At 34.7% G+C, this 25,068-nt stretch overlaps 1 protein-coding gene across 1 annotated transcript in view; it reads right to left on the bottom strand.

Annotated features, from left to right (window-relative positions):
* FUT8 (fucosyltransferase 8 (alpha (1,6) fucosyltransferase)) overlaps positions 1-25,068 on the bottom strand; it is a 57,885-nt gene that overhangs the window by 24,102 nt on the left and 8,715 nt on the right. The window contains exons 2-5 of the mRNA XM_010082900.1: positions 24,079-24,194; positions 23,781-23,946; positions 17,442-17,556; positions 7,882-8,119 (exon numbers count right to left, since the gene is read on the bottom strand). Coding sequence (XP_010081202.1) covers positions 7,882-8,119; positions 17,442-17,556; positions 23,781-23,946; positions 24,079-24,194 — 635 coding nt within the window. The remainder of the gene's footprint in view (positions 1-7,881; positions 8,120-17,441; positions 17,557-23,780; positions 23,947-24,078; positions 24,195-25,068) is intronic.

Below are 25,068 nucleotides of genomic sequence, written 5' to 3'. Positions count from 1 at the left end.
CTTTAAGGTCACTTCCAATCCAAACCATTCTATGGTTCTATGATTCTCTGACCTTAACTTTAAAGTCAATTTTTACCATTAGAAAGGTCTTTTTAAAGATTTTATAACTATTTCTAACTCCTGATAGATTTGCCTCAATGATATTATGCAAATTAGGTTCAATATCACAAATCAATCTCTCTTCTCCTCCATCCCATCTTTCTATATATGTAAAGTGTTTTCCTTCACTGTTAGATCAGCTGGTTAAACAAATTTGACTTCCATTTGTCTCTAAGAGTTTGCTGCTTTTATTCCACTAACAGTTTTGTTCATAAAGTTAAGTACTGATCTGATATTTGAAAGTAAAAAAGGTTTGCCATGTGCTCAAAGACAACATCTAACTCTTTAATTTATACCTTGTGTTTCTTTTCATGGATTGACTCACCTTGCTCATAAAAGTAAAACACAAATTTTAAAAAATGCATTAACGTATTTTTCCTTTTTTCCTGCTGTTGCAATCTCTTGATCAATAGCCACGAAAGGACTGCTTAAAACAAATTCCTCTCTTTGTGCTCATCCGAGGCATAGCTACTCAGTTGCTGATGGCTCTATTCAGCCTTCCTCATCCCAACCTGTACACCAGACTGCAGCTTCAACGGGGTCACTGAAACCACAATAAGCTTCTATGCCACACATGCAAAATATTAAACAATTGAAAGGGGGATAATCTACAGTTTTCAAGAACACATATGATCTTGATGAAATAAGACTTACTGATGGAGAATCTACCATATCCTCTGAACAAGTTATTACACTAGTCAGCCAATGTTTCTGCAAAAAAACAGATCTTATTTCCAATCTGACTTGTGCAGCCACCTACTTTTGTCTAAAAGTAGAAATTTTTCCCGTTTAGAAATTCCTGTAAAATGTGGCAGGACCAGCTTTCTAAACTTGCTTCATTTTTAAATTGAATTATTTTCTTTAATCTCTTACTGATTTTTCTGGCCTTGAATCAGTGTAATTCTTTCAAAGAATCCTTTCACATTTATCAATACCCATCTGAAGGCCAGATAACAAAACCAGACAGTGTGCTGCAGCCTGGCCATTGTTCTCCAAGGCAAAAATAACTTCTTGCTGCTTTTCAATAACCCTCCATTTAGACATAAGGACCCCAGTTTGCTCCCTTAGGCCACTGCATTACTCTGAAAACTCAGACCTCCTGCATTAGAACTCTAAGGTCTTTTTAAGAGTTACCCCTTTCTAAAGATTTTTTCATGTTTACATACACAGAAGTGTTCATCTAGAGCATCTTACAAAGGACCTTCACAGCAAAAAATTTATGCAATAAATATCAGTAGCTTGATTTCAAGATTAACACAACTGAAAGAAGGGGAAAACACAAGACACACTGCTGTTCTGCTCTGTTCTGTCAAATCACCATTCCTCTGTCTGCTTCACAGTAAGGTTAATTTGCTTGAATTAAAACGTAAATAATTGAAGTCAGTGTATAGTAAAGACATTAAGAATTAAAAATAGAAATGGATCCATTTTTTCTGCAAGATTTTATAAAGAAGAATAAGATACGGAAGCAAAACATAATTCATACAATTGTAAGCAAGTTAAAGGGTTCTTTAGGCTAATACTAAATATTACTCTGATTTACATAAAAGAAAAACTACTGTCAAGGAAGATTTAATTCATGAAATGAAACTTTTTTATTTATTGCAACTAATTCTTCAGAACTTGTTATGGTTTGAGTTTACAGTTTTCATTTAGTCCTTTTGATTACTGTTGCCTGATTTGCTTTAATAAATTAAAAATTAATTTTGTGTACCCACAGTATCCTCTTTCTTGAATTATACATATAAACATATTAGTTAATTCATATTTTAAGATTATAGTTCAATGAATACTTAAAAGCTGGCTCTACCACCAAAGGAAGAGCTCTGCCACTTTTTCCCCTCTGGGTACCCCTGCCTTAAAAGCATTCATTCATCAAACCATGGCTAGAGGCAGCAAGGTCAATATTCAAATGTAACTGCAGGAAACTTTGTTTCAGGTTTCCTTTTTCAATTTAGCTTTCATCTTACTGGTTTGACGGGCATTACGGGAAGAAGCACACGCTCTTATTTAAAACATGTAAATAGCTTCTTTACCTCCCCTTCACTACCCATCATGTAATGCAGATATAACTTCTAACCAAATATTAAACTGTCCTTTCTCTTAATCTGTTTTCTCTTCCCACTTAGTGTAAGATTCCATTTTTTTTTTTTTATTCAGTTATTGCATAGCCCTCTTTCAATGTATTATTGGGGAATGCCACCAGGACATGGTAAATTGGCAAGCAAACAATGATAAAAAGAGTCCTACCCTGGTTTAGCATGATGCAGTGATAACAGAACATTATGACCTGGCAATTAAAAATATTCATGCTCAATGTAACTAACTATTCCAAGAAAACTAATAAAAATTTAATGATAAAAGTCTTCACAAGTTCTCTATATTTTGGCTCTTATTACTAGGAAGTAAACACTTCTTACCAAGACTCCTACCTAAACTATTAATAAATAGTTTGGCCATAGATATCAAGGAAAAATGAACTGCAAGCAAGTTACAATTGCAGGTAAGGTATAATTTTAAAATTGAAAAGAAGATGCACACAACCATCTCTTATTAAGATTTTTTTTCTCTAGAATGACAGTTTGAAAGTGTTTGAGTGAAACAAAGGAAAAGGAAAATTTATAACTGCTGTATTTGCAAAAACTTGTAACAGAATTCTCAATCTTTTCACATATTTAAGCTAAAAAACTGAACTTGACTTGTAGGAATACCATGTCAAATGCAAAGAACAATTCCTGCCAGAGATGACAAGGGATGAGATGACCCCTAATTCTCTGCTCAGATGAGAATATGCATTACCAATCTTTTGCTATCATACTAATGTCAGCTTGCTTATTAAAATTCAGCCTACTTCCCAAATTCCAAAACATGATAATTTCTTCTGAAATAGACAAGCTTAACTTTTATGCCTAGTTAGGAGAGGTCTGAACCAACAATATTTTAAAAATACATATATTCTCAGCTCATATAAGCCTCTTAATTCTTTGTAGAAGAGATTACTATCTAAATTGCTTTGCTGAAGACAGACTTCAGAAACCTCAGAAATTTATGTTGCTAATACAAAAATAAAAGTGTCAAGCAGAGGCCATTGAACTAAAAAGAAGAAAGATAAATTTACAGATTTAAACAATTTTTTCATAAAGCACAATTTACTAAATTCTTCTATGCAGGTCTGCATGTTACATTAAAGTAATTCTTTAAGATGATACAATTTTTTGACTTTTTGGCCTATTGCTGTAATTTACACTGATACCTTGTTATAAGCATTCACTTATATTAATATTTTGAATATATAATTTAAAAGCAACTTTTAATAAAAAACATATAAACAGCATAGTAAGTACACTAGGTAGGAGAAACACTTTGTTTACGAGAAATGGAAATTTATAAATGTCAATGCATTTTTATTAATTTATTTTGAAAATCTAGAAAATCCTATGCTGATTTCAGAAGTTGTAGGGGAAAAAAATTAAAGGTTTGGCTTTGCAGACAAACTGGTTTTAATTACAGTTAAGAATTTCAGACTTATTTGTCTCTGTAAAGGCACAGGGAATAATAATAATAATAACAATAATAATCTATATAAATTTAGAAAGACCAAAAAAACCATGTAGAAGTCTTCAGCAAGACAGAATGTCTTTCAAATTTACCAGCAGTTAAGTATCCGGTGAAGATTCCTACTGAAGCCACACTGAAGCTAGTAAAAGAGATCAATTGTCAGTATGACGCTTTCTCAGTGATTGTGCCATTGCAGAAGATTACAATTTAACACAGTTTATCGTGTGTGCGGCTAGCCAGTAGTCTAACCATAGAAGATTGTCTTTCAGAGCTGAATGTCTTCTATCTCTAGAACACCAAAACTCAAATCAGTGGCATTCATTAATTTTTAAAAAAACGTGATCACATCAAGCTACTTCATGCATTCGATCTTCAAACTATTCATCCTGATCTAGAAATTAATTTTTAAAAAAACTTGTAGGGAGCTAAAAGGAAACAATATTTGTACTTTCATCAGCAAGAGCCCATACTGCAGGAAATCATGATCTATTTTAACAGATTTTCATTAAAATAAACCATGTGTGCATAAGTGCTCCAGAAGTCTGGTTTACAGCTTAGTATGCTAAATGGAAGGCTCTCAATACTGCCTGCAACTAAATCCTGGGGTCACACAGAGGAGTTTGCCCAGAACCATGCCCAGATGGCAGTTTCAGTTGGCAACTTTGCCAAACATGAACAAAACTTCAGCTGAAGTTTTCAATCTCAGTTTTCCATTTCTTATTTTTAGAAAACATTCAACCATTTCTAAGAATTAATTTTTGGAAAAAATTCTTGTTCGCAAACAACACTAGAATTTTCAAAGGAAAGTTTTGTAGCATCTTGAAGCTTTGAGGAACAGATGTTATTTCAATGTGCAAATGTTGTTTCAATGTGTAAACACATAAGTATGTTTACACACCGATCTGTAAACAGTATTTTGTAAATCTGAAAAAGTTAATTTGAGATCTCTAAGACTTTAATAGTCAAATTCGTTAAGACTCCATATGCACTGGCTATGCAGTGAAGAGTGAAGATTTTGATACGTTCTGTTATCAACCACCTGCATGTAGGAGGATTCATATTTGTAGCCAAAATATGAGGAACTGACCCTTTGTAGGACTTTCTCCTTGACACAGCTTACCCCTCACTTGCCTGCTGTTCTTGTACTTTCACCCTCTTCTAAAGCAGCTGGTTCTGGACAGTGCCAGTTCATTAGGACCAGATTATTATTAGTCATGATCAACTGTTCCCACAGTTTAACTCATATTCTATGTTTGTCGAGATCATACAGTTTATAGGTCAGGAGGACACCTACTCCAAACTTCTGCTCAAAGCAGGCTCCGCTGTGAGATCAGAACTGGTTGCTCAGGGCTTCAGTCAGACAGGTCTTGAAAGCCTCCAAAGCTGGAGACTGCATACCCTTCTCTAGGGAACTTGTTTGGCTATATTCACGGTGAAAAGGTTTTGCTTTTAATCAGCATTGTTCTTGGTGTGGTATCGAAAATAAGGAGTTGGAAATGTTCTTTACTGTCCACAGAAGAAAAAAGACTTAAGCTTACTGAACTAGAGATGTGTGCTTCCTTTGGAAAGGCAAGTACTGCATTTTATCCTAAGCTACAGTTCCCTATAACATTTTACCCTGCTATGCCTTCTTTTGAATTCCATAATGTGAACCTTCTAAGATGCTACAGCTAATGTGAGGAATATTTTGAAGAGGAAAAATATTTGTAAAACCTTTTCCACAGAGACAACAGCAGAAACCATGAGATCTGGTTGACACTTACGCACATACAATATGTTGGATCAAGGAAATTTCTGCAAAGTTTAATTGTTATGACTGGATTTAAATAGGCCCTGGGCTGAATTGTCCACTGCATAGGCAATTCTCCTTCTACATATCCTCCAGGGCACACTTCCTCACTAAACTGCTAATCAGCCAGATAACAAAGATCTTCAAGCACTATTAGATCCAGCATGAATAAGAAACCTTACTGATACAACACAACTCTCAAGAATTTTCAACAGGATGTAAAATAACTATAAAGCAATCATTAAAAGCAGTATAATTGTTGAAGATAAAGACACTTCCACCATATGTAACTAGAAATTCCTGAAAGGTATCAGTTCTGCCTATAACAGGCTTGAGGACTTATTTAATAAGAATTGATGTGAGGCACAATCACTATGGAATGACAACTGAAAGCTGAGACACCTGTCAAAACAGACAATTTTTCCCTGTCTGGAAGTAGCTACGGGACTGGCCACATGTTCCAATATTTCAAAGACAGAAAGACAGATGAAGGGAAGAAACGAACATCTACATTTTTCTTTTCCTCTCAGCATTGATGTTAGTTTCCAAGCCCACTGACCAGCTCAGAGCTCTCCTGAAACACAGTATAACCCTGTACCTATCAGAAATTAAGGAAGGGGAATACTTCTTGTGACTCTAGGGTACCGTCTCTGATGACTTGGAGATTTGGCCATTCTTCCCTGCATTTAACTTTACACACCATCCAAAATCCTTGTACCAGGGGTAGCCAACAGAAGAGGAAGAATGAAGACAGTGGCAGGGAAACCAGTCTCTCAACTCAGAATTGAAAAGCTCTCCTTGCTATTCCAAACAGACAAACTGTATATTGCCTCTATGGCACTGGGACAGTACCAGTCTGCAGTCATGCTGTAGCTCCTGCAGTTCTAACAAGGAAACTGTACGCTAAAATAACATCTCATCAGTGCACCTCTTACTGATGACTGTAGCCTACCTAACCATCTACTCAAAATCCCTACAAGTTTTTAAATGTCCCAATGAAATCCAAGTCACCACTGTTGCTGCCAAATACATCCTTCAAGACATACTGGAAAGAAAATTGAGTCCTTCTTGTCTGTCCTTAAGCAGACAGTTACTGAGCCAAAATTCCTCTCTTGGGATAAGATTAATCTGCCATATGTTAACAATCAAAATTTCCATCAGAGCTGACAAGCAAGACAGCTATATCCTGAAAAGTGGCAGTCCCTTACTGTTTTCCACTCCAGATTGTTTTTGTCTACAGCTTAGCCCATTCTTTATCAGTTGTTAGCTTATCTAATCATTCAATAATTACTATGTGGACTATAACTGTCAATAATAAAAATTATTAAAATTAATGTTCCAGCTCTCTCTAACCCAATTGTTTAATTATGATTTTTCCAAGACCAAGAGTCTCTTTTTATCATTTCAGACATCTCACTAAATTTACCTAGTCTTGGCTAAAAACAGTCTGTTGTATTCTTTTTGATCAACTGTGTCTTCCCTGCATTTATTGTAACATTTACGAACCCCCACTGTAATAACAGTTACAGACTTAGAAAAAATGTCTTACAAAAGAGGAAGAGTGAATAGAATCTGTGTTTTAAAAAGCTGACAATTGTTCACATAAAAATCATCTGTGCAGAAATTTAGTTTCAGAAAATTCCTCCTACTGTTTATCATAAACCAAGAACAAAAAGCTAGCATATTGCCAGCCATCTGCAGTTGTGCTGTATACCTACCTGATTTTGACAAATACCTGAAAAATGTTTTAAATATATAGAAAAAACTATGAAACCATGCAGATGTTAATAACTCTTCAAGATGTCAACTGCAAGAATTCCATTAAAATTAATGCTGTTTACTTTGAGACAAAGCTAACTGATCCTCCAAACATGAATGCCCATCCAGCTATTCTAGCAAAATTGTTCAGCCTAATATAAGAACAGATCAACTTACTGATCTACAAATGAAAAGGTATTTAACATTGCCACTGTTTTTATAACCTGAATTTCGAGTCAGTTGAGTTTACATTAAAAATTATTTCAATTATTTCATTATTTTGTTGGTGTGTGAATGACTATTGAATACCATTTTCTTTGTATTCCTTTTGCTTCATATCTGAAACATGCTTTATTAATTTAAGGTATACCAACAATAGCTTCTTTTAATATTCTCTTCCCACAAAAATTGGATTCATATCTGGCACAGTGGCAGACTGTCAAAGGATTATAATTTAAATCTGAAATACAATAGTTTTGTATTTAAAAAATCTCTGCCCAAGCAGAGATATCTTAATAAGGATCATTTTTTTTCCACACAAAAAGATGCTTATGTATACAATTGCAGTCATAATTATTACTTTCCATATAACATTAAAGAAAGAGGTATCAAAACTAGTTCTGTGTGAAAGAAGCTGCAAAAAACAAAGCGAAATTATTTAAGTTATTAAGTCTTACCTGACCAGTGTCCAGTGGTGGTACCTGATCTGTCAGTACACGTCTCACTTACAGGCCTGAATACTGTCTCCCAGCCACCGGTAGCATAGCGCCAATTCTGAGACTCTAAAATGAGCGTTCGCTGAGTGCCATAAGCAATCATGAAGCAGTAGACTACATGATGAAGTTGACAACCATAGCCACAGCCTTTGTTGATATTACATACAAGTTTCTTAGCTTTGCTGCAATCCTTCGGGTTCTGTAAGTACAGATGAAAAAATGAAGCTGAAGAGAAGATATACACAAAGGCACGCTTTTTCCTGAAAAACTGACAAATGTCATAAATCACACAAGCCATCCTGCTCTAATACATCTTGTATTAGAATGGATGAGTAAGCTTCAGCTCCATGAAAATTTTATGTGAATTCTTCACTGTGAAAATGAGCAGTTATTGAACATACTTCACTATCCTAATGTAAAACAGAATACATTCAAGATTTTAAATTACTTTCTCATTAGTAAATCTGTCAGAATAAGCTAACATTTAGACTCAGAGTTCACATTTCATCAACATGATGCTCAGTGTTGGAGTGCTTTTTCCTTTGACATTTTGCCAAGTTTGTTAGTTCTTTCAATGCGCATGCATGTCGTCCAACAAAAGAAAATTTCCACCTCTCTACAGTATACAGAATAGAACAAATGCTTATTAATGGATTGCTTCCCAGACTAACTGACCACAATACAGAATATAAAACACATTTATAAAAGACAGTATTTTCATCTGCATGCACTCTCAATAAAAGAATATATTACACTTCCACAATCCAAGAAAGAACAAAGGAGGCAAACGTCTACATGATGCGCAGGCTACATTTAAAAGTACAAACTAACAAATATTTTTAGGCATGTGGACAACACAACATAATCTACAGAGTTTTTGTTTCTGTAAAATATAGTACTTTGCTGTACACATTCATACTTGCATGTCTCTAGACATACTTCTGCATTCCAAAAAGGTTTTTAATAAAATCTCTAGGAAGAAAGTTAAGCTGTGAGAATACTGATACTTGAGTATCAATATAAATAAACTTGATAAAGCATCAATAGAAACACACTTTAAATAGAATTTTCTCTAAATTTGCAAGAAATCAGGTCTTTCAAAAAACCAACAATCACCATCTGGAGAACTCAGATCTCTCCACCAAGTGATCTTAAAGCTAATCTGAATATTCTGGGTCCTAAAATTCTTAACAAAAACTTAAATTTCTGCATTCTGTTGCATAAACGACAGTATAATAGTTCAGATCTGGAAAAGAAAGAAGAAAAAAAAACAACCCACAACGTGTTAATTCAGCATTTGATTTTTTTTCATTTTAAGGAAACCCGATTCAAAGCCTACCTAGCTACGAAAAATAATCAATTAAATAAAATTACCTTTCCTAATTTTTGTTCCTCATACCAGTACTCTTGCTATCACAAATCTAATGCATAACTTGAGACTAAATCTAACAGGTATCTGTGAGACTGTAACCAATCAATTTCCCACAACCTTTTAGAAGAGAAAGAGCATCTTTCTAGTATTGTGTGCAAATCGACAAAGAAAGAATTCCTTGAAATAATATCTCCTCCTTAAATCTACAGACATATGTACACTACACAATGAAGTGCAATTATAGCCAGTGCAAGCAGGAAAATTTTCTGCTGTTAAGTGTTACTGTGCAGAAAATACTCAAAAACCAAAGACAATGGTGCATACCACTACGTTGCCTTTTTTTTACACTAAAATATTAGGCTAATAAAAATATAAGAAGCTTCTTTCTGCTATTTAGAGAGCTGTCAGAACTAGACAGGTGTTCAGTTGTAAAAGCTGAAAATTTGTGTTTTGTGTTTATCTGTTTTACTTCTATTTTTGAAAGATGTGTCCAGATGTTTTAACTCCTACTTAGTAATAATAGTTCATACTTTCTACAGAGTATCTCAGAGAGTTTTAATACCATTGTATTACATACTATCACTAGACTGTAAAAAGAACTATTATGACCAAAAGTAAACCATTAGCAAAATGTATGTAGAAAAAAGTAGGACATACAAGGCTGTCACAAGATATCAATTGGCTTAGACAGAATTTTATTTATGTTTAAAATGCATTAATGATCTTAGAATATACTTTCTTGAGACATTTAAAAAAATCTTGATTTGAAAGAAAGCATGCGGAAAGAAACAGTAGATGCATTCCTACTGGGTGACTGGGTACCCTTCAGTAAAATGACAACACACTCCACTAACTCCAGAAGCTGCTGAAAGATAATGAAACAGCACAGCACTGCTTAATGTAATGTGTGGCTCCAAAACGACAGTTTGTGCTATTTTCACATTCAGATTACTAGCATACAACAAGAGCAGCAAAATCAAATCAGATAAAAATTGTTAGAAACATGATAATTTGAAACATATAAACATAGGTAAAACCTACAGTAGTAAATCAAATGTGCCTGAGACTTATTCTCAGTGGCACAGAGATGGCACTGCATCTGTCCTATTAAACTTTCTAAACCCCTTAAAATAGGGTAGCTACACACAGCAGATCTACGGTAAGTGGCTTGTGCTAAGTCTCAGACACAGCCAAGGAATTGTTTGGGAGAAAACTACTTGACGTGAGTCAAAAGCATGCCAGGAACTGTTCTAACAATTTAACAGTATAGAATATTACGTTCCCGTGCCTGGGAACATTCCCTGTCATTGTTTGACTAGAGTAAAAATAGTCTTAAGACTATTTCCAGCTCCTCATCTTCCGTTTCTCTCTGTGCTCAAAGAACCTTCTTCTCCAGGGCTCTTTGTTCCTACTCACACAGTCGGCAGGATCAGATGGGAAAGATGTCAGAAGTGCTGTTTCAATGCCTCACCACCTTCCACTGTTTTCAAGTGTGCAGTTATCCATCAAAACACATGATAAACCAACAAAAGTAAACTCTGCTTGTTGATATACATTTTACTATAAGAAAAATGACTGCGTTGTTTGTAAATTTAAAAAAGTTAAGAGAAATGTACTCTCACCCAATGGATCAAGACAGATTAGAGTAGAGCAGGGAAACAGTCTGCTACAAATTAGAAAGTCACTTCACAAACACAGTATGATGCTCATTAACAAATGTGTCATTTTCCATATTTTCAATAAATACTTTACTCCTGAATGCTACACAGTCTGCTGGAGTAGATATTCCCAGCCAAATGCTATGGAAAATCCCAAATTTTGAGCAAACGACATGAAGGAAAGGTGTTTCTCATCCTAGTTATCACAACTGTCATTCACGCAGTCTTGTATTCCCCTTTGTGATGCTGCTTGTAACAGTTCTTTTAATACCAGCTCCCCTTAATACTTGTGGGGGGGAGAGAACAGAAAAACCCCAGAAGTTTCTTCCAGCTGCTGGAAGATAATTTTCTTCCCTCCCTAGTCAGAAATATTATGTATTTGATTTGAGAGACAAGGAGCCTTATTTGCCTCTAGTGTTAATTCTTCTAGCTTGCACCTACCCTCCAGCAATAAACAAGCTTCAGCTTGAGTAAAACATCCTGGCATGTAGATGGGCGAACCACCCAATGCTCCTCAATCCCCTATAGAGAAGTTCTAGAAAAAACCTCATACAGATACCAGCAGTGATCACACTTTATTAAGTGGTTATTATCCTAACACCATACTTTCAGATACTGAATTTACGAAGTAACTTAATAAAAATGACCCAAGACGAGTCTCAAGACATATGCAAAGTCAAATCATTTTTACATTTTCATATGTGGTAGAAACGATTCAGTTTTCTAAACCTTCACAAAAAGTCAGAAAAATTATCTTGCTCTCTGCTATTTTCTCTGTAATTATTTTGTCCCACTCTTAAGTCTATTTTGCCCAAAAGATTAACTTTTAAATGCTTAGATTCATTCATATGCCTAAGTTTTCTTTTCCAGTGTTACAGGGAAGAAATCAAATTACTCTTCCAGTGCTGTGCAATTAATTCAGCAACCTGTCAAAAAAGGAAAAGAACTGCAAAATACAGATGACCTTACAGTATCAAACAGTAAAGATGGTTCAACACACAATGAAAGAATCTGTTCACACAAAACATGAATAAGAGCCAGAGATGTGCAACTGCAAAAAAAAAAAAATAAAAAAAAAAAAATCCACTGATCACTCACTGGGCAGAATGTCAGATTACAAATATAATCACATTCAAATTTCAATCCACCAAAGAATTTCAGTAGGTAATTCAGAACTATTAAAATATATAGTAGCAAAACAGAAATAAAAAGAAAGAAATGCATATTAAATTACAAACATTCCTGAGAATCCATCAGAACTAAATCTCTCAGAGTAGGTTTGGGGTTGCATGAGAGTGTGGGAACAAAAAGAAAGAAATGCATATTAAATTACAAACATTCCTGAGAATCCATCAGAACTAAATCTCTCAAAGAGTAGGTTTGGGGTTGCATGGGAGTGTGGGTTTCTTTAAGGGTCTACCCCTTAAATCTGTTGGGAAGCTAGAACTGCCATTCATGATATTTTTCAACCTTGAGTAAATGAATTGTGAGGGTTCTGTGTATTTGGAGTAAATGACAGAAAGCTTTCAAATAAACCTAATGATCCTCAGTCTACCACAATAGAACAAAAGCGCTACAAGATCTGCCCATTAAATAAATTAAAGAAATTAAAGAAATCATCTCTTCTCCCAGAACAGTGCCCACGCAAGTCCTTCAGCTAACATCCTCCTTCCCCATAAAAAAAAGGAAATGCTGATGGAGAATTTTCTATGAGATTTTTTCCACTCTGGAATTTACTTTTTCCCATGTTTCAAATCAGTTTGAATTTATCAACACCAACAGTGCACTACAACTACCAAACACATGACAATTTGATTCTCATGAGTGAAGTGGAGTAACTGGGAAAAGATAAAATACATTACATTTGAATTATTGAAGCATACACTTCCAAAGACTTACAACTGTGAGGGGTATATACTCTTGCTCATATGCAGAGTGCTGCGTCTTTTTTATTGCTGCTGTCATTTTAGCATGACTACTTTTATTAGAAATATATATGATTAATTTTAATGGGAGGGAAAAAGAGATGATTTAATACACTTTAAGACTGAAAAATTTAAGTGACATTAAATCAGCAAAAATACTGGTAAATCCAGAAACCTCAGAATAAAGTCTTGTAAGCAACTTTCTTTTCTTTGCATATATACTACATAGTACAAATATGGCAATCTATGACTATTATAATTGATGATGTTGTTGAGTACTTAGTAACCCTTCTCACCTGCTTATATTTTTAACCTTCAAAGTTGAACAAAACATTGAGCCAAAAACATTCTGCTACTGGGTGACTGCATGCTGAATCACAACTTCCTTAAATAAATAAACAAAAATAAGTACAAAAGGAAAGGGGAGAAAAAAAACCTGCTGCCTTCATAACCATTTACTTGCTCGGCCACTTACAAAACATGTAGTACTATGGGAGCCCTTGTCTGACTTCTCTTGCACATTCTCTTCAATCATTTGTTAACGAACAACTCTGAAAAAAAAGGTCTTTTGCTTAAATGTAAGCTCCTAGCTTTTTAAGTGTTGCTCTAACTACAGGGAACTAAGCTAAATGTAGCCTCATTAAATCAAATTTATGGTAATGTGATCCAAATGAAGTAGCAGTCATCACTCTTCACAATCATTGAGCAAAATGATTTCCCAGAGAGATGTCCCAAAATAATGCAGCTGTCACTGTTCAACATGTACCAAGAAAGAAAACTATACAGTACTTCACCAAAAAAAAAAATAAAAGAAAATTACAAATATGTTACAGATAGTTCTTTTTTGCATAGAGTTGTAGGACAAGGGTTGTTGAATTTTTTATTTTATTTTTTAATACAGTTATATTGTGAATAGAGGTGTTTATATGTAATTTCAGACCATGGACTGCTTTACATGGCATACTCAGAGTTAGCCCTCTACTCTTCAAAACCCTGAAACCCACACTAGCAAATAAGTCGACTTGCACAAGTGTCATTACAGACGTACTCCAGTTTTGGATGATTACTTGCAACAATCATTCAAGACAGGAGACATTTACTCTTCAGAAGGGCTCCAAAAGCTTATGTCTGGCTTACAAGCATGTAGGCAAGAGACTGCATCCTTGGGTATTTTCAGACAGAAGAATGACAATAAAAAGGAAAAGAGAGATGGTAGTAACTGTATATGTGAATGACCCATCTCAGAGGCAGAAACTACTCATAAGAAAGAAGTTTCTATCTGTGAAGAGTTGGCTAGGTTTCCACCCCAACTTTGGGCAACATTGCACACATTGAAACTTACAATGCCTTGGGGTTTGAATCTTTTATATGAACGATGGTAACAGTATACACCTGGAGGTACATGCTCATCCATAAACATTTCTAGGCACTAAGCCATCCTATCCACAGTTTCCTGCTACAATGTAATTTTTTCTGGGGTCTTTTTTATGTAATTTTTGTGGGGTTTTTTTTTTTTTTTTTTTGGTCTTTTAGCAAACAACGTCCAAAGAAACAAGGTAGTCATAGAGTAAAGACAAAGTGCTGTTAAAGAGCAAGACCAGACTACAAAAAGGGGCAAGAAATGGCAAATACATAAAGAAATAGGCTCTAGTTATCTTAGCGGAGCTAAAATTTTCATGTATGAAACATGGAAGAACTGGTAAAAGGTAAAGCCACTAAATTAAATGTTTAAAAAAATTTAAATCAGTCAAGTCTAGAGAAGAATGTCATGAACTCCAGAAGAAACTAACCAAAGTAAGCATAAGTTGTGGTAAGTGAAAATTTGTATTAATTAAAATAAGAATAGTAGAATTAAAAATACTCAAAGTTCAAAATTCAGCTGAATTAAAAATCTTGGGTACCATTTTCAATAGCTCCATAGTGACATGAACTCAAGGGAGACCTATTATTAGCTAAGTAATACCTTAGACTGCATAAAAAGCAAGATAAGAAAAAAACATTCTGGTGCTATTCTATAAATCAATAGTCTACTGTCATTTGTCAGCTAGTGAATGCTCATTTCTAATAGCCTGGTGAAAAAATACCGTTAAGGGAAGAAAAAATTAAAGGTATTACAAATTCTCACACATGAAGAATGATTGGAAATTTTAGCTACGTTTAGCCTGAAAAGAGATTAATAACAAGAAACACAGTAATCATACGAAAGAAAGCATAGCTTAATGAGAGAAGGCTCATCATATATTTCTATTTCACATTTTAGTAAAAGAAAACCTGAGCATCCAATACAGCTAAAATGTTTCAACTAACCTAAAAGAAATGTAGAATAAAGAGGGTAATATTATTTGTTCACAAAATACCCAAATAATTTTAATGTGTTTCTGCATATTTGCTAAACCCAAGAATTCAGTGTTATTTTTTATGACCTGCACAGTCATAATGCTAAAAATACCAACATTTACAAAGCTAGAATTACATTTTTTGGGAAATAGGTGTCACCGTTCTTCAGCTTACACCTCAAAGACATGGCCCTTCTATATAGTTTCTAGATCCTTGATGTGAGTCATACAAAATGTGATGTGCAGCAGTCATACATTTATATGTTTCTAATTTCTATAATCTACCAGTGATGACTTACTAAAAACAAAAAACATTGTAATTTCCTCTGTAATGCAGAAAACAGTGGAACTTAAAAAAAAAAGATGAGGAAAATACTAATTTTCTTATGTGTCTCTCAGTGTTACGGGATGAACCCATAATGATTAATTTCATATTTTAAATGGATAAATATGAAAAACCGTTCAGTTCTTCCCATGACATAAATTTTATTGGTTCCTTTTTAACAATTGTATAAATAAAACAGAAATAAAAATGGCCTGTATGATGGAAATTGAGCCAAGTATGTTAGACCTAATTCTAATTCTGAAACTAATGCCACAACTTTCTGCAAATCACTTGCTCATGCTCATGATCAGATTTCCTTCCCAAGATAATGAGGATAAAGATAGCTACCTTTCTTGGGAGTGCCTGAGGACACAATACACTTTCTGAAAGGTTTTAACTAGTTGTGTTACCAATATGAAACATTAGGATTCTATATGTGTTGTGAGTTGGCACTGGTTTCATTCTTAATATTGTTTCTACATTTTTTGTAAATGAGAATAAATTATTTCTATAGAGAGGAAAGCCATCATCATAGACTATGCTCATCTAAATAAATTCTAGGAACAGCTAACTGAGCTCCCAGCTCTTTGCTCACTAAGTAAACTTATTTCAAATTCACTAGAAAACAATGTAAGCATTTATTTAATGCTTCAGTTTGAGTGTCTGTTCTCCTAAACTCCTTTTACTTTTGTTATTCATTGTATACATTGAAGGTCCTCATCTTGAACAGAGCCCTGAACACTGTGTAACATGCAACAGGAAGACAATCACTCTCCAGAAACATATACATGCTTAGATAAAAATAGATACAGTGAAAGAAGAGAAAAAGGTGGAGAGAGGCCATATTTATCAGCATGAAAAGTAGTCACAGTACACCATTGCCAAACGGTGGCATCAAAACTTAAAGAAAAATAACTCTTCTCAAGAAGGACTTGAAGGAATACAATAAAGTGATGTCTCCTGCATAATTTACAGGGAGTTTTTGCCACAGAAGACTGTCTTTTTATTTAACAAGCAACAAATACATAGCTTGGTCATAGAAGAGAAAGTTCCAACAGCTGAAATGTGAAATAATGAACATCTGAGAAACAGATTCAGCTATTTACATAGAGAAGAGATCAGACATTAGGGGTGACCATACAGAACACAGCTGTGAGGCACACACATGCAAGGAAAAATAAACCAAGTACAAATAAAATAGACTACCCCAAATATCTTTTTGGTCACTAGCTGCATGCATTCATACATGAATAAAAGTCCTAAAATCTTTAGATCAAGTTTTGTTTAAATTTTAGAGACACACACAAGCACATATATTACAAAGGCTTTATGCACTCACAAGTACAAGCATCTGTGAGAAGTGTCATGCATCTGCTGAAACAGTCTAGGACTGGACAATCTACTATACAAGCACTTCAATTTTGCATACTCATATTTTTAAAAATGGGCTGATCATTGAGAAGTTTCACACAAAGACTATCATATTTTTATTTTTAACACTGTGCAAACATATTAACACATTCTGATACTCTAAAGAATCAAAAACAGAAACCAGAGACTTATATTTCATAATAAAAAAGAAGAATCCAGACTGGTAAGTACAGTCCAGCGAAAACCATGGATCCAAAAAAACCCACAAACAAACAAAACCAAAGCAACCAACAACAAAAAAAGCAAAAAAAAAAAAAAGTCTGCTTAAAATAATATAATTCCATATACATATAAAATAATATTTGAAACAAACATTCTAGTTTCTTTGGCATGTAATTCATTCATATACATTCACTTAAAACTGTCATGTCATTCTGTTACAAAGTTATAGCTAAGTGCTACACATATATTACATAAAGATATAAATATATAGATATAAATGTTTTCCTTGATTTCAAAGGTCTACCCTCTTACCTGTAGATAAGTTATTCTCCTCTGTACCAAATCTGTTAGATCTTTGGCCTCTTTTTCTCGCCAATCTCCTGCTCCATCTGTTTGACTGAGGTAGTACAAGTCAGTCATTATTGACCTGTAAACAACAATAGAAAACAATCTTTAAAAAAATGGGAAACAATCTTAACTTTACTAAATTGGAGAATTAGATTAAATCAAAGACAAACAGATATTTAATTTATAGCCTCAAAAACAGTTTCTTCATGCCACCTCCTACCCTACTATCCAAACAGCAGCCAAGGAAAACTATGTCCTCCATTTAATATATGTTCCATATCCACGAGTAATTACATTGTTAAGCAGGAGATGGGCAAGAAAAACTCTTAGGCCTGCTATAAAGCATTTGTTTCTGGTATGTGCTTAAGGAAACTAAAAAGAAAGAATAGTTCCCTGCCAGGTACATCATCCAGTGGTCCCAGAAGAAAACACAATAGTGATTCCTCCAGTAGCTTCTCTTATAATCCACTGGTATTTTGCCTACCACAGATTCCTCCAGTAGCTTCTCTTATAATCCATTGGTATTTTACCTACCACGATCATCTTACTATGCCTGTATAAAAGACAATACTACAAATGTCTTTAGCGTAGGTACAACAGCAATCCTTCTATTTTTTATTAGTGAAAACTAACTACAGAATTTATTACAAAGTTTAGCAAAACAGTATTTTCTATGGCATGGAGCTCCTCCTGACTCTGGAAGAAGGTAAGTGTTCTGCCTGCTTAGAATGACTGCATGCTACTAATACTCAAATGGGGAAAAAAAATTAAAAAATAAAAAAATGACTCACGGCAATATTACAGGCCTATACTACAAAATGTTAATTTTGAGAAACTATTAAATATTAAATCAAGGCTATCTAATAAACTAGAGATTCTCTTCTTAGCGTTATCACACTTCAGTGGCCAAATAAGAGGATAAAGAACTTCTCATGATAAGAAAAATGGTATATGACATTTATTTGCAAAGATTAGACAAGAATTTAGTGAAAAATGGCCCAAACAGTACCACCCAGGAAAAGAGGGGTTTTGTATCTGTGGCTTTTGGTAGGAAATACAAAAGTAGAGGCAAACTATTCAAAATATTTGTAAAAGCATTAATGGCTACTCTACAAGTAACAGGTAGCCCAATTCAGAACCAATAATTTCAGAGTTGGCTTTATAGACTGAGAATATCTAAACTTGGTAAACATTCCTCCATAACAATGCTAAAGTTTTCAGTTTGAACCACTTTTCTCAATGCTTTCATCTGAACTTCAGATGTTGCAATTTAGTGCCTGAAATTCTTCATAAGCCACAAGTTTGATCACTAGGAAGACATGCAACAGAACAAAGGCAGAGAAATTTCAGATGTGACAAAAAAGTGTGTGAGGTGAAGACAAGCAGATTTCCTAACAACCTTTAAGGTGGTCTTGCCAGGGAAGTAACACAAGACACCACTGTTGGCAGCATTTGTTATTACTGGAACCACATACCAAGTTAGCGAAGGCTACTCCTTGTAAATAAGCGTACCAAGTGAGAAAGGACTAGACGATATATCTTTATTTAGTGATAGGAGGAGAGGTAACAGTTTTAAGCTCAAAGAGGGTAGAATTAAATTAGATATGAGGAAGAAATATTTTACTGTGAGGGTGGCGAGACACTGGAAGAGGTTGCCAGAGAAGCTGAGGATGCCCCATCCCGGAGGTTTAAAGAAAAATATACATTTACAGTCTTAACATTTAAAAAAATGAAAATCCCCTACTATCATTAAAAGTGGCTGCAAAACCACAGCCATATTTTAAACAATTTTCAAATGCTCTCTTTCACTACCCTTGAAACAGTCTTCTCTGTACTTGCGATGTAAGTTATCAGTATACTCTCCTTTTACTTTATAGAAATATATTTCTATTAAATATTGGCATAAAAATACAAGGCCTACCAATAAAAAAAACAAACAACCACTCAGCAGTTAAGTAATTTTTCCTTTTTCTAAGAAAAAAAAAGGTATTTCTGAATGTTATTTTTTATAATATTGGCCATAGTGACCATGATAAAGAAAAGGCAGTAGGTAAATTTAAATAATCAGCCTTACAGATGAAATATAATTATTTTCCATCATTTTTGAGGTAAGAGGAATTATGAGAGTCCTTACACAGCCTCAGTGACTCAACACTTCAGGGAAAGGCAGCTTTGCTTCGTACAAACCATGAAAAATATCAAATAATTTGTGGCAGATTTTATTAATTCATGCAAGAATTCTCACATAATACCCACAATCTCTTTTAAAATAAAAAAAATACTCTTATAAAACTCTGAAGTAAATCAAGCAAATCAGGTAGTGAAAAACTCACAGGTGTTATCACACAGCAGTGATTATAGGGTACTGAAATTTTAACACATTTTCAGTCATGGAGATCTTCTTTCTTTGATTGCTGCTGCTGGGAAATGTGCATTTTTTTAGGTTTACATCTGCTAGGTTCTTTTGAGTGTGACAGACCATCATGATGGCTTATTAATATGGATTTAGAAGGGACATCGACTAATATCAACACCAGAGTCAGGCTCCATGTGGAGAGCTAAAAAGTGGAAGGACCAGTGATCCATGAGTCCAAAACAGCTAAGTCCAGACAAAAGATGAACCTGCAGAAGACTGTTAGAGGCTACTGTGGCTGGCAAAACGGCAGAAAATATTGCAGACAGTGGCACTGCTGATAGTCAGTAAGTCAAACTCTGTCTTTCATTGTGTTACTAACCAACAATATCAATTTGTTATAGTTCTTTTTGTTTCACATCATAAATTAAATCTTGGAGCTGCTCTTAAAAGCATTTTTCTCCTGGAAAGCAGAATGGAGTAAAGAATCTGGCTGTATATTGTATCTGCATTTGACTGTCACAAATAAAGAGGGGAGGGGAGGCATTAACACCTTTTTAAAGATCAATGGAGACATTTATTCCAGTCAATGATAAAATGACATTTAGGCCTCCTAGAAAATTTACATAAAACCATAAAAACTCAAAAAAACAAACTGCGATATGTTCCACCAAATTTAAAGGAAATAATGTGAAAATATGCCCAAACACTATGCATCAAACTTTGTCCAGCTCCTACAAAAGCCTTTATCACAGCTGTTCCCCAAGAGGAGGAGGAACGGAACTCAGTCCCTTCAGTCTCTCAGTCAGGAGAAAATTTACACAGCCCCTATGACACAGCCAAGAAATCACGATTAAGGCATCCAATAAGAGAAGCACTATCATATTAGTAGTAGACTATTTGCATAACAGCACCAAGATTAACAAAGAATTCGAATACTATGTACCCAGAATCACAGAAACTGTCTTTAACAATCTCTTAAAAAGCAAGTCTTCTCTATGACACAACAGACTTTCCTCATGAAAATAAAAAATAAATATTAACCACCTTCCTAACATACTTATCTCATCGCTTGATCACGACCCATCCCTTTATCTGCTTTCCCACATAAGGAGGTCATTACAAACTGCTTTAAGTACTTATAATTAACACTAATCTTTCTAATCCAAACATCAGATTATAGTATATATTAAAATATCTAAGATCTATGTTTATGTATGTATACAAAAATAAGTAATACCAGCTTCACATGTAATGTTCCACTTGTCTAAGATACATAGGTAACAATTTTTTAAAACATCATCAACAAAAGGGCATTTGGCAACTTGTTAAATCCCTTAAAAAAAAAAAAATCAACAAGTGCACATGTACTTAAAAAAAAAAAAAACAACCAAAAAAAAACCCCATCAAAAAGTTGTGATTCTCAGAGTGAATGAGATTTGCTCATTCTAAACTTAGGTCATGTTCCTTTCAGAAGAGACCAGATGGACTATGTGGAGGGAAAAAGAGACCACTCCTTCCCTGGGGAGCTACTGTGCATCCTGAGGGAAAAGAACACCCCAGAGACAGCAGCGCATCAGAGGCCAAAGGATGTGCACTCAAGGAGCTGGGAGTTTTCCTGCCCCTCGTGCAGCAAGACTGAAAGATTAAAGGGAAAGAAGCAGACAGCCTGACCTCAAAGGTGAAAGAACGAACTTCCTCGGGACTTGAGGCAACCAAGAAGAGCATTCTGCAACACAAGATAATTTTATTGCTGGGAGCCAGTGTTGTAAATACACCAAGAACACAGGCTGAATATTGTAGAAACATTTTTGTATCTGTTTTTTCTTATGCAATTGCTTTGAATTTCCATATTGTAAAAAAAATTTTCTACATTTTATTTTAATAAAACCTGTTTTCTATCTGTTTAGTTTTAGTTTAAATGACTTTAGTCTTATTTGGGGACCTTACCACAAAGGAAGGTCAGCACAGATCTACTGCTAAGACTCAACAGACTCCAGGACATTCTGCTTTTGATAACCACTGTGTCACTGTGTCAGTCTAAAGAATACTTTCATGCAACAATAAAATTCTTAAGTAAAGAAAAACAAAAAAAGAGCAGCTGTAACTGCTTGCATCATATACAAGCTTATTCCAGTACCACAGTGGTTTCAGACTTCCACAGTAGGATTCAACTCGTAACTTCCAGAGGTCTACAAGGCAGACTTTTATTATTCAATGCAACGGAATATGCATTTCTGGTATGGGTTTCACCTCATCCTGAAGTACAGAGAGATGTGAAGATAAGGCTGTCAGAAATACAGAAACTTGCAAGTTGAGCTTAATGAATTAATTGTCATTCGTGAAGGAAGGAAAGGAACAAGCAAAGGATTCATCCTGGGAGGCCGGGACATAAAAACCTTCTGGCATCACACACCCAACATTATTCAAGGTTCTACTGTGAAAACTGCCCGATGTGATCCTGGCTATATGAACAGGGAATTAAAGTGTACACAAGGGATTTTGTTCCCATGAGGGACATCAATAAGTCTGGCATTAGACTACTTGCTCCAGTTTTGGCACAGAGAGTTTAATAGGTATATCAAGAATCAATAACCTGAAGTTCAAGAAATCCAGACAGAAATAACTTCTCTGGAGAACAAATATTTCTGAGTGGAGGTAACTATTGAAACAAACTGCCCAGGGAAGCAGCAGCTTCTTTATCAGTTGACTGCTTAACTGAAGATCTCAAGTCTTTTGGAAAACTCTGCTTCAGCCAAGGACCACCTTTATTTCAGTCAAATATACATAATTGTACTCAGCAGAGAAATAATTGGATGAAATGTAATGGCTTATTTTATACAGATAATAACTCTCGATAACTGAATAGTCCCTTCTCACTTTTAACTACATCAATCTGTGACAAACTGGGTTTTGGAATTGTGGAAGATTAAATTACAAAATTTAATGGACATATTCTTTGCCCCTATCAATAATCAAATTCACATTATTTCAGACTATGTTTTAAACAGTGTTTACATTATTTACAAATAAATTAAATTCCTTACTATGTTTTCCTTTTACTATAGTATTATTTTCAAAGTCTCACGCTTTAGTACTGATGTTCACACATGCAGATCTCAGGTTTGTTGGGAAAGAGACACTTTTTTACGGCGATATATCTAGTTAATTCAACTATTTTCTTATGACTGTTTACTAACGAGACACAAACTGCCACTGAAATCCTGTTGGGAACAGATTTATAAATATAATAGGCTTACAGACAGATTTTACTGAATTTTTAACTCTTCCTGGATTAATTTTGTTAGCACGAACAAAACCCATACAGAATGTGCTAGTATAACACAAAAGGTACTTCAACAAGGGAGAGGCAAGAAGACCAACAACTGAAAATGTAATTCCAACATATGAGATGATACAACATAATGACAGTGTAATTAAAGGTTATTTCTATCTGAAATATTATGTTAAATTCTAATTACAAAAAGAAGTGACTTTTCTCAGTGACAGTTAGTCCTGAAATTAAGATTACCCAATTTTAAAGTAATTCCAATTATATAGTATCCCAATGGTCAACGCAATTGATATTCTAGTATTTATGAAAGGCACAATCACACACCTAAAATAAATATTTTTAAAGCTTTTTAAAATGGTTTTGTTATATATTCAAATATGCACATATACAGACACATGTAACTGGTATCCAGGACCCAAGTCTTCCGATAAAAAAAAAATAAAAATAAAATATTTCAAGTTAAGGGTCATACTCTAAGCTGTAGTGACATAAGCTAGATATATACTTTATGTCCCATGAAATAAAAGTAATAAATTTATTTTAGCCCACATACTAGTAATTTATCCTAAGAGATTTTTAAGCAATGTATTAGTAGTTTACTTGAATCAATCCATAATCCTTACAACATATATGCAGAATCAATTAATACAAGTACCTTTCCTGATGACCCAAATCAGACAGAAACTCATCAATGCGTCTTTGCAGTTCACTTCCTTCTAGATTTTTTAACTTCTTGAGTTCACTCTGGAGGAAAAACCAAAGTTCCTTAGCCCCATTTTCAATCCTCCTCCTCAGTACTTCATGGTCTTTTCCAAGGCCCCCTAGGAAGAAAAAAAAAAAAAGGCATGAAAGCATCAGCACATTCAGCTGAATTACTTGTTAAGAAACCAATACATTTGTGATACGGAATACCAAAACTTGTTTTAGAAGTAAAAGAAAACTTGTCTACCAACCATCTCCTGTCCGCTTCTTATAGTTTTCTATCTGTTCTTTGGCCTTTAAAAGTTGCTCCTCTAAAGCATGTACCTTTCCTGCAGCTGGTCCCTGATCAATGGAACCATCTGGTATCCTAGGATATAGAAAGTAAAGAAATTACTTGATTTATAAATATAACTGTTATTCGATAAATCATTTGCATTAACACTTCAGCTCTCCTCTCATTTTTGTTCCATCCTGTTCTGCTGATAAGCGTTCTTGGCATTTTCTTAAAACCAGAAGAAATTAAACACATTAACGTAAAGCAAGATTTTAGAACCTCAATCCCATAGGAGAAAAACAGTGCAAAACAGAGCTGCGGCACACAGATTCCACCTCGTGTTGAACTGTGCTGTTTACAAGACTTCCACTCACTGCCAAGACCAATCTTCAGCTCTACTTGTGAAAACAGTATTTGCAGCAGCTTAACTCAGACCATTTGTTGGACTGACCGGCACACAAAGCCTCAACGAAGGATGTGCCTTCACGAGACTCGTGTTCTGGCTCCATGTTATACTCACACATGAAATGTATTCTGGTTTTGAGTGCTGGCCATATATTCTTAGAGGACCAGAGCTCCAGCACTGGAACTCCACTTGTAAGTCAATTCTTCTTACATATTGGCAACAAGATGATTTCAATGTATTTTCTGGACTCAGAAAAATATCCTAGCTTCTTAAATGTACCATCATGATAATTTTTTACGACAACTCGGGTATTCTAAACTTCTGGTCACCCAAGACAACTCCAGCAACTGTAACATCTGTTTGTGAAACCTCTGGCACGTGAGCACAGGAGAAGTATGGAAATATGTATCCTGAAGCCTATGAGCTACAAATCACCCCTGAGTGTATTACTGTGGTTTGCTCATCATCTCAACTGGAATCCACTATTAATAAACTGAAATTATTGAAGTACAGAAATTAGATGCTATCTTCTATTTGCCTCACAATTTAAAAATTAATGTA

This window comes from Pterocles gutturalis, unplaced genomic scaffold (assembly GCF_000699245.1).
Source record: "Pterocles gutturalis isolate BGI_N339 unplaced genomic scaffold, ASM69924v1 scaffold8980, whole genome shotgun sequence".
Taxonomy (NCBI): Eukaryota; Metazoa; Chordata; class Aves; order Pterocliformes; family Pteroclidae; genus Pterocles; species Pterocles gutturalis.
The sequence above is the reverse complement of the archived record's forward strand: the minus strand, read 5'-3'. Positions and strand labels throughout refer to the sequence as shown.